The sequence below is a fragment of the Mercenaria mercenaria genome, chromosome 7 (assembly GCF_021730395.1).
Source record: "Mercenaria mercenaria strain notata chromosome 7, MADL_Memer_1, whole genome shotgun sequence".
Lineage (NCBI taxonomy): Eukaryota > Metazoa > Mollusca > Bivalvia > Venerida > Veneridae > Mercenaria > Mercenaria mercenaria.
Genome location: NC_069367.1, coordinates 4175349 through 4191861, shown reverse-complemented (window position 1 = coordinate 4191861; position 16513 = coordinate 4175349). Strand labels below are relative to the sequence as shown.

The window sequence follows — 16513 nt, the reverse complement described above, 5'->3', positions numbered from 1 at the left end:
GATTGGAACAACAACTTTGAATACAAAGAAAGCAACACAAAACTGGTCCATTGCACCTGATTGAACAAAACATAGAGGATTCCTTATAGTTTGCTACAGACCAACTTTGATTATGATCAAACAGGGCAGTTGCCCATATTTGAGCAAAACATAGAGGTTACATTATATTTTGCGACAGGGCTAACTTTGATGATGATTGATCATGCAATTTAGCAAAGGAAACGTTTAAAGGTTGTATTTTTCTTTTCTAGATCTAGCGGAACCTACAAGGGACCCATTGGTCCAATTTCAAAAAAAAAAAAATAACTTTGGAGAGGATAATGACAAACTGTGCTGATGATCCATCAACCTGTTTATAAAAATAAGTCATTTATAAGTATATCAATTTTTATTTCTAATGTCCAATAGTATCCCCATTGGGAATGAATTGTGAGACGACCTTGCAATGACACTACATAGCAAATTTGATGAAGTTCCATCCAGCATTTTCTGAGGAGAAGCTGTCGAAAGGTTTTTCAATCTTCATCTTCAGCGGCCACTTAAAGGTGCGAAGCTCCCCAAGTTGTACAAATATGGTGGAGTACCTTAGAAGGGTCTCACAGACCAAGTAATGTTCTTTTAAGACTAGTTTTAAAAGCCTGGTTAGGGGCTATAAAGTCCTAATTGAGAGTTACGAAGTCCTACTGATGGTTAGGGGCTATAAAGTCCTAATTGTGAGTTACGAAGTCCTACTGATGGTTAGTAGTTATGAAGTCCTAATTGTGAGTTACGAAGTCCTACTGATGGTTAGGTGCTATAAAGTCCTAATTGAGAGTTACGAAGTCCTACTGATGGTTAGTAGTTATAAAGTCCTAATTGAGAGTTACGAAGTCCTACTGATGGTTAGTAGTTATAAAGTCCTAATTGAGAGTTACGAAGTCCTACTGATGGTTAGTAGTTATGAAGTCCTGGCCCCGTGTTCACAAAACATTTCCAGTCTCAGCTGAGTTTGATAACGAAACTTTATTTGTCATTTATATCTAAATAGCATGTTTAAAACTAAATTTCAAGTTAATAAAAATTTTCAAATGACTTTTCCGTAGCAATGGTCAGTTTGAGTTGGAATTAAGTCTTGAAGTTTTAGTAAAATTGATATTAAAATTTCATACTCAAACTCAGTTGAGACTGAAACATGTTTTATGAACACGGGACCTGAGTAGGATTTATAAAGTCATAATTAAGAGTTATTAGATAGAGAGTTTTAATTCATAAAGATACAGAGTTTTAAAATTTACATTTTTGACCATATGCCATGTTCTTCCAGTCCTGCTTTACGCAAAAACATGTTTTACCGTTTCGCCATACTATTATTTTATCATTCTGAAAACCGGAAGAGAACCACATGACAAATGGACAACAGACACCGGCAAGATTTGATGTTTAATGGACGTTGCCGCCACGGCAACAGCATAACCCGTGACGCTCTAATTATTTCTGGACTGACGTCCATCCCCTTAAATATTGACGACAGATCTTTATATGAGCGAGTGGACAGACGGACAGACGCTGATAAAGTGATACCTTTGTGTCAGAACTTGACACAACACAAAACCAAAATTCTGTAAGTTTAATAATTTATTACGGCCTTTACTAGCCAAGATAAGATAACATTACACATTATATAGTCATATTTATGAATACTTAGTAGTAAGCTGCCATAATTATTAATAGAAGTATGGAAGATTTTGGCCACTTAACAGATGACAGGGAATGCCGAAGCAACTGTCAACTGAAGAGAAATCCTATCAGCCGAGAGAAGAACAAGCCTACAACGAATTACCGGCAATTAACTAAGCTAAAAGCGAATACTGTTGCGGATTCATTTAGCAAATGGCAATACTGTTACGAATAAGGCGACGCCTAGGTACAAAACAAAGACACGTCATTCGGCAAGCGTAACAGTACAAGCAAGCTAGGATTGCCAGCACCTTATGGGCAAAACCTAGAAACGCAACATGGAAACTGAGCAAACGCAACAGTTTACTAGATTAAATCAACCCGATTACATACAGCTACAATAAAGGAAACCAGCCGCCTTTGCTCCATGACCGACGGGAATTACGCCGGAGCCCCAACGACGATCACTGAGCAAACACGACCGTTATGATTACTGCAAAAATACTGAATTTGAACATTAATAACGGCGCGTTTTGTAAGACTGGCTAGCTCGACCCTCGACTGACAGAATTTTCCGCACAATAAGTGACAATTATAGTTAAAGTTTTTAAGAAAAAGGTTACATGAAACATAATTATTCACATTATTTTCACCCATTAATTCTTATGCAGTTTATATGCAAACTAGAACTTTACTTCACACAATATAACAACCAATACTAAAAACAGACTGATTCTGTATCTTAGCAGTGTCACTAGTCTATTTTTGTGCTAACAAAATGTACCACGATCAGTAATATGCTTGCACTGTTCATAGAAAGTTTATGTTCCACGGTTGCATTGTTCTGTTCTGGCAGCTTCCTTGGCTTTAACGGTTAAGCATGTGCAGCTCTGATAAGAAATTATAAAGCAAAACACCGCAGCACAAGACAATGAGGCACAAAATAACTGACAATATGTGTAAAAATCGGGTGGGAAGGAGGGAGGGAAAACGAAGTCCGAGTTCGTAAGCTAAATTAGTTGAGTTCAGCTAAACGGTATTGAACCAAGTGGCAGTTGCACGGATTTCATGATATTTATATGACTTTAGGTTGGTTCCCGGCTAAGCGGTGTTAGACGATAAAGTATAGTATGCTTGATTGGAACCAGACGTTCGCCTAACGATACGTCCCGAGGATAACCAAATGCATAGCAACGCATCAGAAACGGGTTTTCCAAGAAAAATAAAAGAAATTATTTATAAATAAAATAATTTGTATTATGTGAACATGGGACCGAAATTCTACACTTTAAAATGTTGAAATAAAAGATTTAAAACAGGCTAATGTAGGTAAGGAAGATCATTTAATATATAATAGCTGTATCCAGCCACTGAAACATTCAGCTTTATGTTAAGTTAGGCATGTATAAATAAGCACTAAGGTTTTGTAACATTTTCTCTCTTTAAACAATATCACCGTTTATCATTTAAAAGTTGCCACTTGACGGTCGATATTTGATATTTATAAGCATTTAGGAATTTGCATACGGCAAGAAGTTTTCGTATGCAGCAATTGGCAATAAGCCCGGCAAACAGACTTTCTATACAAAAGCTTGATTTTTATGGCTGGTTGACATTCTGAAAACAATTCTGTCCGAACTGGCTTTAAATGCCGCAATTTCAAAATTTGTCAGGGAGGAAGCAGAAACACAAATCCATTCCTACATGTAATTATCCAGGACCCCTGAATCCCCACCCTAACGTGTACTTGATTATCCAGGACCCCTGAATCCCCACCCTAACGTGTACTTGATTATCCAGGACCCCTGAATCCCCACCCTAACGTGTACTTGATTATCCAGGACCCCTGAATCCCCACCCTAACGTGTACTTGATTATCCAGGACCCCTGAATCCCCACCCTAACGTGTACTTGATTATCTAGACCAGTAGTGTGTATCTTAACCTGATTACACATATACCTCATCTCACATGGCGTAATATGCAACAATTTGAATTGTAGAATTTGAAACATTCAACTTCACCTATGCCACAATTCTCATGCATCTGGATCTGGGATGGAGCCATACGCTATGTATCTTTATTATAAACGACAATTTTCATCGTCAATGTTTGAGACTATGGACCCTTAATGCCCCATGCGCCCTCTCTAACCCTTACGCCTACACGAAAATTACTACGTCAGTATTTATCAGGCCCGGATCCTTTACTGGGTCCTGATGAAAATATCTGTAGTAGTGGAAACTGTTGTTGTGACAGAAGTCTTATCTCAGAGCTAAAAATTAAAACACAATAAATTTTAATGCAGGGACAGTTACATCGAAGACCCTAAAACACGCCCGAAATTCACAGTTTGCGTGCATAGGTATTATAAATTCTTGGGGGTGGGGAACCCGAAACCCACGAACCCTGCTCATTTTAAACCAGAAGAAATAAAACAAGATTTGGGGTTCTTTACATATTAGACTAAGTTAGCGGGATTATAATAATACTATACACATCCTAAATATAATTACAGTACGTTCCTGATCATCGCATCATTAAGTTATGCACGTTTATTCAAAAGATCTGAACAAAGATTTGGATTGAAGGAGAAAAACTTACACCGCAACTATTAACAAATGTATAAAAGGCTATGTCTAAGACTCCAAAGACCCTCAGAATTCAGCATTTGCGAACATTATCTCTTAAAAGGAGGATCCCTAACTACATCTCATTTTCAAAGGATTGGACCAACCCCTCAATTTACCTTGTATTATCGTAGTACGCTCAGCTATGCCAGTGTAGGCAAACAAATTGTCAAAAAATATATATTTTCCTGAAACATAGCCAAATTCCAGCAATTCCATCAAACGAGCGGGGGGTGGGGGGGGGGGGGGGGTTAAGCGGTTTAACACATGTGAATATCTCAAGTGCTCTCGAGAACAGCTGATTTAAAAAAGTCTTAGGTATGTATGTGTGTGCGTGCGTACGTACGTACGTGCGTGCGTGCGTGCGTGCGTTCGTGCGTATGTATGTGTGGCGGGGTGGGGTGACTACTGTGACAGGGGTAAATCTGGGAAAGGTTGTAATCTTGTGCGGACACGGGATACTAAGGAAAAGAGCTGAACGTATGCAATACATAATTTATTATAAAAGAAGAATTAGTAGTTGATATGTAATGTGAAGCATCATAATTTGTATTATATAAAAGTATAAATCATGCATGTAAATGATTTTTGTTATATGTACTATAGTACAATATCTTTTATTAAAGTGTTATGTTATTTCTTATTGAGATGTATTTGGGCTTGTTTTAAAGAATGTTTTGGAACTTTTTTCACATACTTCAAATGACATAAAAGTAGTCTTAGAGGTATATGCAGGCTCAGTAATCTCAGATTCCCTGCCTAAAGTCCAGTTTGTTTAGTTCTGCTTATTGTTTTCTCGTGTAGGGCAAACCCGCGATTTTAACAGCGGAGCATACTCTTTTATGCTTTTCATGGAATACACGCCAGTGTATCGTTGAAGGTTTCATTTTGCATCGCGATCGTCGTATGAACACATTTGCGGATGTCTCTAAATTGTTTTTGTGTACTTATAGCATATTATGTAAATGCTCAACTCAGGGCTAGAGGGCGCGGACGGTAGCATCCATCTCCACTACCGTCCATGAACAGGATCAATAAGACCGAGCCTGCAACATTTTCGTTTTTGTCGTGATGAGCGACCTGTGGAGTTTCCATTTTTCTATTTTAGAAAAGTACGTTTATAACCATAACTGCAACATGTATTTCCTCAGATCCCAGAAGATAATGTTTAGTTCAAAATATCATATGAGAAGACTGGTTCTACATGAAAGTTACTATATTATCACCAATAAACAAATAAAATAATAATAAGCTAATAAGCTAGATTATTCAATGCGGGCGAACCCAAGCCACGGGGAAAGAGTCAATCAAGAGAGGTGGATCGACATCCCCAAATATCAGTTGTAACATTAATTCACACAATAACTTATATTAACGACATTTCAATAACACACGGGTTATTCTTAGATATGTAATTTTGCTGAGTGAGAAAATACCAACATTCAAACACCCCTGTTATAATGTATCTAAATAATGTCTGAAATATCTAGTCTTATTTATTTACTGCAGTTGCTGAAGTAAGATTTGTAAGACGCTATCGATATTCACCTTTTACAAAATTGAAATCTATGGCCTGGCCTGGCTAGGCCCGGACTAGTTCGGTCCAAATATAGACCAGATCAGTCCGGACCAGGCCAGATTTTAGAATATGCCCTGTGAATAATTACATGATCACACGGTTCTAGTTGCTTCTGAGAGCTGGCAGACATGTTACAATATTTACCTGTGAGTCAAGTTTCCAGCCTTGATAGAATTTTCTCCCATAATTTCATGTGTGTAGCTCTTTAGCGTTACCTGAGTCAAACCCAATTAAAATAGTATACGTATCTAATAAATACAAATAAGTATAAAATGCCCTTAAATCAGACCGCGCCAATACTGTGTTTTATCTAAACTAATAATTTTGAAAAAAGAAATCATCTTATTTTTTTAACTGAACACTTTATGCCTAACAATTTTGTCAGGAGTGTCTAAATCTGAATAAAAATGGACATTGAAAATTAAAGAAATGATGACTATCTTTTTGTTTATTCTAATTTTACTATGCATTCATTGTATCACGCGATTGTTTTCCTGTTAATTCTAACATTATTCTAAATATAGGAAACATGCCATTAAGTTGAGTACAGCATGTGATATAAGAAAAGAATGAATTTTGCAATTTAACCTACTTAGTAACAATAAGATATATCAAGTGTGCTTGAAAGGCGTACGAGTAGCTCATAAAACCTCATATAAAAGTCTTAAGTAACAATTGAATAATTCAAGTGTGCTTACTTGAAGTGGATGAGAACATTTCACGGTCGTATATAGTCTCTATTCAGCAAACGCTTCACTCATATTTATTGAAGAGATTTTCCTTTGGAGAACGCTTTTGGTAGAAAATAAAATCTATAAAAAGATACTAGTACTTTTCAAACAGAATGCGAGCAAGCAAAACAAGAGAAGACTCGGTTTGTTTGAGAGGTAATGGAACTTGCAACACCACTCAGGTCGTCCCCAACATTGACATTTATAGCAGGTTTTAGCTGAATATTTATCTATTCTTAAACTCTTGGAAACAGAATTTAAGAAAAGTTTCATTTCCGAATGATTTACATGCAAACCTAGCAAATTTTCAAACACAGTGTTTTTTAGGACAGTCATTGGACGATAAAATGGGATAGGTTTCAAAAGGTGGGTCACTGGGGTCATTTTTATCATAAACTCTAGTGTCCTTCCTCGACCGGTTTTCACCATATAAACGATTTAATTTGCAGACTGGACATGTCTTGCGATAAAATGCTATATGTAATACATTCGCTTAACTCTTTCCTGACATTTTTCAAAATTAAATATTTTAAGCTTTTCTCGCACTGTTAATAATACTATCACCTGCCGCCGCCACCCCCTCCATAAATTACGACTTCTACGTTCCTGAGAGGCGTAAGGAAAAATATAAATGTTGAAGTACGCAGTTTTATCATATGATCTTGAATGCTGAAAATACTGAGTATGGTGGGCATTGTTTTCCAATATTCAAAATCTGCAGCAATATTGATAAAATCTGTTTAGAAATTCCTGTGTCGATTTTCCTTTATTTACAATGAAACAGTGTATCTAGATAAGAATATACGACTCGTTCTCTTACAAAATTCAACTTCAAACTATATATTGTAATGTTTCATGTACCGTCATCTTTTTAGAAGATACCAGAATATGAATACAGCCGAAGTTCACGCACGCGTAGACTATGACGATTTGCACAACAGCTTGTCTAGGAATTATGAAAATCGCCGCTTCATCTCAGTGTGTAATTTTCTGTCTTCGGGATCATCGATTCAACTCTTGATTAGATTGAATACTGCTTAGCGTGCTAGGGCGAGGATTTGCATTCATTACGCTCAGAACAGACTCAATCAACGAGTCTGCATTTTCACTGTTGATTTTCGTGCTCGAAGATTACTCAGATTATACTCATCACGTCTGATTCATTTTGGGAATTGGTCAGTTATTTTTGGTAGGCCGATACTGGTGCAAAATCCAGAAACACTGGGTAAGTGTAACTTTGAAAAAAGACATTAAACCTACATATTACGTACTGTTTATAATAACTTCATTACCCTATCTCAACACTATATTAACAACTATCCAGTTCAAGTCAAGATATGGTCATAATACTAATTTGAAGTATTAAGTGTTAAAAATATTGGTAGTTGCGTTCTTTGAAAGCGGCTTTTCTGTAATGTCGTTTATTCTTACTTCTTTCTTCTCCTAATTCTCCTAAAATACAGGTAATTTGGGTAGCGCAACATACCATTTATATAGAGCATTTCCTCGCTACTAGTTGCTCCATTCGTTGATGTTTTACGCAGATAAATAAGATATGAAATGCCATGTTTCAAGAACGCAGTCAACTCATATCGAAACCCTCAAACATTGTATGTATACATGACTGAGGATAAACCTTAATATAAAAACAAATTGAAATATACATGTTTTAAGAACGGAGCCAACTCATATCGAAATCCTATTAAATTGTATGCGAATGTAAAGACAAATTAAAATATACAGACAGCGAGAATCAACCATTTGATGATTTCTGTCCTTAATTATAGCCAGAATTAAAGAATACTTTGTTGCTTTTCGCCGAAAATTTCCACAGTATTGGACCGATATTATTTTAAGGATATAAATGAGTATATTATATTCAAAGTCGAAGGTTAATTTAAGACATCCAGTTTATTTTATTGATTAAATGGCACTCTCTTTCATCCGTACATTTTAGCTGCTAAGTTTAGTATAATGCATAACATCGCACAGCTGAAGTCACTTTCACGAATAGATTCTGAACACTCCACACAGGCTTTTAGCAACCATGGATGTTAAACAAATCCGATCAGTGTATTTATGCGTTACTTGCATATTCCTCATGCCGGGAAACGCAATTGAATTAAATGCTGACGTTTTATATGAAATATTTTCTAGAAGAATGGATGATGTTATGTTTGAACATAAACTACTAAGGCTCGAGTTTGACGAGGCAGTGCGCAATATGGGAAATCACGCTGACAGGATAACAAATGTAGAAGATGCCACCAACAAGATGGAAAAGCAGGCTGACAAAATGGCCAATTTCCAAGAAGCTATAAACAAGATTGAAGACCAAACTGTAACAATATCCAATTTAGAAGAAAGCACCAAACGGATGGAAAAACAGGCTGACAGAATAACGAGTTTAGAAGAAGCATTCAGCACGATTAAAGAACAAGCTGACAAAATATCTACTTTAGAAGAAAGCACCAAACGGATGGAAAAGCAGGTTGACAGGATAGCGAGTCTAGAAGAAGCCTTCAGCACGATTAAAGAACAAGCTGACAAAATCTCCACTTTTGTGGATACCACAAAACGGATGGAAAAGCAGGCTGACAAAATGGCTAGTTTCCAAGTAGCTATTAACAAGATTAAAGAACAAACTGTCAAACTATCCACTTTAGAAGAAACCACCAAACGGATGGAAAAGCAGGCTGACAGGATAACGAGTTTAGAAGAAGCCTTCAACACGACTAAAAACCAAGCTGACAAAATTGAGCATATAGAAGCAACCAACAAACGGATCGAAAAACAAGCTCACAGGATAATGAGTTTAGAAGAAACCTTTAGCACGATTAAAGAACAAGCTAACAAAAGTGAAATTTTAGAAGAAGTCACTAACAAGATGGAGAAGCAGGTTGACCTGATAAGGAGTTTACAAGAAGCCTTCAGCACAATTAAAGAACAAGCTAACAAAAGTGAAAATTTAGAAGAAGTAACTAACTACATTGAAAAGCAGGCTAACAGGATAGCGAGTTTAGAAGAAACCTCCAGCACAATGAAAGAACAAGCTAACAAAATTAAGTACTTGGAAGAAGTCACTAACAAGATGGAAAAACAGGTTGTCAGAATTACAAAATCAGAAGACATCGTCAAGAACATCGAAAATAACACTAAGGGAGTAACGAATATTGAAAATGAGATGCAAAATCTGAACAACAAGTTAGACAAACTAGAAAACAAAACTTTGAACAATGAAAAGGCTATCTCTGATATGACACGTCTTGCAACGGAAAATAACCTGGAAGCCGTTAAGGCATCAGAATCGTCTTTAAATGTTATAAAAGACAAAGTTATGAAGCAGTCTCTTAAGGTCCACAAAATGATTTCGTCAGAGAAAATATACTTACGTGGAATGAAAAGGGCGCATGACGAGAAACTCTCAAATTTCTCAAACGAAATGAAATTACAAATGTCAACATTGAATGCTTCGGTAGAATTACAAATTTCCTCATTTGACACGATTTTAAAAGAGACTGAAAAAACTGTAAGTGTTGTTCTGAATAATTACTCAAGTTATATGAATAATACTTTCTTCAATTTTAATAAAGACATCTTAACATTTGTCAATGATTCTGAGCAAAAAATAGAAACACTTCGAGAGGAAATGAATAAAGAATCGGACCGTCATAGGAAAACTTTTAACGAAGCTAATGTTGCAAATCAGGAGCTGAACACAAGAATTGCGAATCTTGAAACAAGGCAAGGTAAAAGACGTATCAGTATGTTATTTTTGTATGAAATACTGCCTGACATAAACTGTTTTCATTAACAGCATTTGGTTACTACATCGAATATGTTAATTAGGTTTCGACCTCTGCAAATTGTAAACTTATCCAATATACTAAGGCAAAATGATCCGTCCGCATGTTAATGCTTAAACATTACTGTCTGACATTTCAAACGGTTAGCCTTAATGTAATTCCATTTAAAAGTATTATTTAACTACCGTGAAATAAATCTTGTGTTTTATTAGAAACGCTTCAAGAGAAAGTAGATAAAGAATCGGACCGTCACACGAGAACTTTGGAAACAACTAATGGTGAAGTTCAGCAACTAGAAACAAGAATGGTGAACGTTGAAAGAAGACAAGGTAAAGACGTTTTAGAGTCTTTCATTTTGACATGAAATACACCAGCACTAAAATGCTTTATTTCAAAGTATGAATTGGCAAGACTTTAACGCAGTTCAGTTACTTCATAAGGTTTCGGATTCTGCATATTCCAATATATCCAATATCATAAATAGTAAAAAAAAATATCCATCCGCATCTAAATACTTAAACGTTATTGTCTTTCATTCCAAGCAGTGTAATTCTTGTTATTAAATGAAAAATAAAAATTGTGAAATAAATTTCATATTTTTAGAAACGCTTACAGACAAAACGGACTTTCACACGAGAACATTGAATACAAATAATGGTAAAATTCAGCAGCTGACAACAAGAATTGGGAACGTTGAATCAAGACAAGGTAAAGCCGTTTTAATAATTCATTTTAAATCAAATACCGCATGACGATTTTTTCTATCAAACAGCATGAATCGCGGACCATTTGAATTCTACACCGAATATGTTTATAAGGTTTATGCCTCTACAGCTTCTAAACTTATCCAATACAGAAAACTGTCAGCATTACTTAATGTAATTCTTTTTTTTTTTTTTAAATAATTAAGTACTTTGAAATAAGATACATTTCTTAGAAACGCCTAGATAAAATATCGGACCATCACATGTAAACCTTGTAAACAGCTAATGGTGAAATTCAGCAACTAGAAACACGAATTGTTTATTTTGAAACAAGACAAGGTTGAAACGTTTTGAACTATTTCATATTTATAAATTATACCGCCGCCAAATAATGTTAATACATTATTGTTGACAATAGGAAACATTTAATTCAAAACTCTGACCTATGCATTTATCAGACAGTAGAAGTGCCAGACCAATGGCAGTGAATCTTAATACCTCTGTCACAGCAGAAGCAAATACCATTACTGGTACCCTGCTTATTTTCTATAACGAACTTGTCCTTTTTTCAATTTGACCAGTACCATTAACTGTAAAAACGGACTGCATTCCAAAGCGTTATTGACCAAATATCGAACAGTGGAGATCATGATCAGACTGCACGGATGTTCAAGCTGATCATGTTCTGCACAGGTAGCAAAGGTCGAATCAATCGTGTTCAGCCTAACAAGGATTAAAGGCTACCGCTGCTAGCAGTTAAAGTACTATTGCCTTTCCTGTAAGCCTACAGTAAGTACAACCTCCACGCTGGAGAGGAGCCTCCGTGGCCGAGTGATTAAGGTCGTTGACTTCAAATCACTTGCCCTTCATCGATATGGGTTCGAGCCTCACTTGGGGCGTTGAATTCTTCATGTGAGGAAGCCATCCAGCTGGCTTACGGAAGGTCGGTGGTTCTACCCAGGTGCCCGCTCGTGATGAAATAATGCGCGGAGAGGCACCTGGAGTCTGCCTCCACCATCAAAGCTGGAAAGTCGCCATATGACCTAAAATGTGTCGATGCTACGTTAAACCCAATCTTTCATTCTTTTTCAACGCTGGAATATTGTCAACTGTCATCACGTAACGATGGCAAAAGCATGTGATCCTAAAATGGCGACATGTTTGTCAATATCTGATAAATCTAACGCTCGCCATTATCTACAGGTAAATTGTCATTACTCTCACAACCTTTATAAGCATAATAAAGGTATTCAATGTATCTATAGTTTGCTGTAAGCTATTCGTCAAATTCTCTGACAAAGTCAAACCTGTCTATAAAGACCGCCATTGGGAGAGCCAAAATGTGGTCTTTATTGGAAGGTGGTCTTTATTCACAGGTTAAGATACACTGTAAATGTTAAAATGGGAAACAAAACATGTGATCTTTAGAGCTAGGTGGTCTCTGTTCAGAGGTGGTCTTCAACACAGGTTTGACTGTATTTGTCTGCAGCTAGGTTATAAACTTGCATTATATAACTATTAAAATTGAAGAATGTGTATAAATATTTCAAAATAAACAAAAATCCTCAAAAATATATTTACCATACTTTTCTTAACTGATAACATTTGTTTTGAAGCATGCGTCTCTAAGTAAATGTATATATTTATTGAAAGTGAATTTAAAATTTATCGTTGCTTTTTGTAAATATTAGTGAGTTATTGAAATATTAAAGTTAAATATACACTTATATGTTTATTTCACAGTGAAACTAACAAAAGACATTTTCCACTGGTACAGAAATACAAAATGAATAATATTTAGTAAAAACCATTGAAAAAAGCACGACAAAGAAACGTATGACCGAAATATATTTCAATCTTACAGCTTTGTGTTCTATCAGTGAAAGATATATCATTCTTACCCTGACATAATCAAATATCTTCTATATATGTTGACATTGAAAATATATCGTTCCAGAGATATTTGTTAAAGGCTCATATTTAATTAAATAGACATAAGATTGGTTCTCAGAAAAAAAAAAAAGATCTAAGAAATCAAATATATTCTGGATGATTCAGAAGAAATAAGAAATTTATAGCTGTATTGTTTACATATATCTTTGTTGTTAACATATGTATAATCGATTTTGCAAACTGCGAAGGCCGTGATTAAATAAACATAGGCATCTCGGTGCATATGATATAGCATGTTAAGTTTAAAAACACAGCGTCATGCAAACATATATCTTTATAACATTAATATGTCAACTTTTTGAATATATATATATATATATTAGTCTTTACAATTTAATATCTCTTTATACAGGCAAAAGAGCGGCTTTCACAGTATCGGATGCGTATAGACAAACTAATGGAATATTAAAATTCTCGACAGTGAAACTGAACGAAGGATCCGTCTATGATACATCAACAGGAAAGTTCACGAGTCCGTATGCAGGAATATACGGTTTTACAGCGAGTATCATTGAACATGGTAGTGGTGATAATCGCATAGATTGTCGCATTAGGAAGAATGGTTCCTTTTACGTCTATATGTTTTCTCTGCAGGGTGAAATAGACGGTACGCGTGCAACAGCCGGCTGGGGAACAGCTACAGCAGCAGCTACACTACATCTAGTGAAAGGTGACAGTGTATATGTCTGGTGTTACAGTCGCACTGGAACTGACCTTTACTGGTCGTCATTTAGTGGCTTTCTTATCAATCCAGATCCATAAGCTTATCATATTATCATATAAATTTATACATAGAAACACAATAACTGCATGTAGAGGGATTATAATTAGTGTTATTATTATATGGGGTTCACATTTAATGAATCAAGTAATGTTTCATTTTCAACCACATAGTTGGCTCTTCAAATTATATTTTATTTAGAAATTAAAGCCTTACAATACATGCAGTTAAACATGTTATATTTTATATCTGTTTCATTGAAGTGTTTTATTTAAAACATGACGTTCAAAGTAACACAAAAATATCATCAGTAGAAAATTATGATGTCATGTTAACTGACGTCATTATGTCATACATATATTTGTATGTATACATTGTATGTTTGCCTGAAGAAGTCTTTTTAAAATACGAAACGCGTTGCAAACTTGAGTTGTATTCATTCTATAATTACATTAATAGAAAATGAAGCACATTTATTTTATGTTTTTCGGTGGTTTATCGAAATATAACGGTGAATTATATCCTGATAAACTCACTGGCCACTCAGTGAAAATTATCAAATCTGATACCCGGATTAACGTCAAAAAGTTTACCGAGCGTACTGAAAGCCGGAAACAATATGACGATGACGTCGTTAAAATGACGTCATCTTTGCGATGCTTCCTGATAAAATTTCCCGCAAATTTCGACATTTTATTGAAATAAACACAACAAAAGTAGAGTTTTAGACATAAAATAAACAGAAAAATTGTTGGTATCGATGTAATATCACGGTAATTTCACTCGTGAACACCAAAAGTTGTTATTTTCACTCGTGGCTGCGCCACTCGTGAAAATATCACTTTTGGTGCCCACTCGGTGAAATTATAACGTGATATTAAACCGAAACCAACAATTATCCTCTATGTTATGTTTTATTATGATACTTACTCAATTTTAAGACAATAATTTTATCTACTGCTGTAAAGTTGAACACAATTTTCATAACCTTACAGATGATGAGAAAATAGTGTTTTTATTCTCCGACAACAATATGGTAAAATGTAGAGCCAAAACCTGTTACTTGATGTTACAGTTGAGAAATGATTTTCTCTACCCATAGGTTTGACAAAAGTTTTATGGTCTTACTGTAAATATTTAAAACATTGAAATTCTATTGTAACACAATAAGTTTTAATAGAAAATATATATTTTAGATTAAATGTAAAATGTTACTTGGTGTTACAGTTAAGAAACAATATTCTCCACCCATAGGTTTGACAGATGTTTTAAGGTTTTACTGTAAATATTGTAGCACAATAGTTTCTAATAGCAAATAGATATTTTAGTTTAATGGTAAAATGTAAGATATTATAAAATGTTGTTGTTCTTTTTTAACAATGCATATAGTGTTTTGCAAATCTTTATATATTGACTTTGTGGCACAATGTTATATTATATATTATATGTATACACGTGTATTATATAAATGTGCACAAAGAAGAGACTCAAATAAAATGTTGAACTTGAACTACAAAAAGAAAAAAGAAAAACAACACAGAATAGAATTTATGACAATAATGAAAGGTGCGAAAGCAAAACACAGGAGACAAACTTTTTTTTAAATAAATATCAGTTACACTGTAAATGACGCAATAAAAATGAATATTCCTGACAATAGTTACAAAATGATTAGTGAGAGAAATATCGAAACTTGAAGCGGAAACTGGAACATAATTTGTTTCAATTTGATTTAATATTCCTTTTTTTAAATTGATCTAAAAAGTAAATATGCAGTGGTGTATTAAACTGGAAAATGTATGTATGTATTGGGAACTGAACAACAACGATACGCGAATATTTTATCAGTGGACGCCGACGTCATCGCAAATGTTGACGTCAAAAACTCTGGACGCTTGTCTGATAAAACACTGATGCAGACGAAATACAGAATCGCGTATGGATGTTTCGTTTTGTAGTTGGTTTGACAGTGACTCCTAGAGAAAGTACAGTTATTACAATAAATAACTTTCAAGCATCAATTGAATTGACATTAAGAAATGTGCCATTACTGTGATGTTCTGTTTCTTTATCCATTGTTCAAATGTTTGCATTTGGTTTTTCACTTATCCTTAAAAATGTTGAATTTAATAATAAAACACCTGTTGTCTTTTAGGTTCGGGTCAATATGATAGAAAAAGAGATATAAACCTCGAGCTACGCGCTTTTTCTGATCGATAAATACCCATATCGACCTTACTCAAAGGCAAATATTGTGTAATATCAACCAGACATGTTAAAGTCATGTACAATATTAGTCGCAACTGAATTTAAAAACCGTTTGAAATAAATTGTGTATTTATATTATATGTAATATTACATGTTTTATGCAGGTACATTTGCATGATGAAAATAAAATTACACATTCATAAAGTTCTGTCAGGCTTTTTATCTCATGTCAAAACACATAAAGCAACTGTCCATTTAGACGTTATGCATAATACAAAGTGAAGGGTTAGACAATAAAGGATGATAGATAGATAAATTTCACGGTTAAATCAAAGTACTGATAGTACAGTAGCTATGGAAGATGATTTATGTTAGTACGTTAGAAAGTTAGAAACCAAATACGTATATAGGATCTGATTCGGCTAACCATCTCATCAATATGATATTACTATTTGGTAATACAGATATGCATTCAATCCCCATGTAAAGTAAAAAGATGTTAAGTAAAGGCATGCAGCCGATAGTT

General features: G+C 34.9%; 1 protein-coding gene across 1 annotated transcript; it reads left to right on the top strand.

The window, feature by feature from the left end:
* Window positions 1–8471: 8471 nt before the first annotated feature.
* On the top strand, window positions 8472–16191 carry LOC128545865 (myosin heavy chain, fast skeletal muscle-like). Its single transcript, XM_045345702.2, has 4 exons — window positions 8472–10344; window positions 10614–10730; window positions 11005–11109; window positions 13411–16191. Exons 1-4 carry the CDS (start codon window positions 8643–8645, stop codon window positions 13818–13820), a joined length of 2334 nt encoding a protein of 777 aa, XP_045201637.2. The 5' UTR covers window positions 8472–8642; the 3' UTR covers window positions 13821–16191.
* Window positions 16192–16513: the final 322 nt, after the last annotated feature.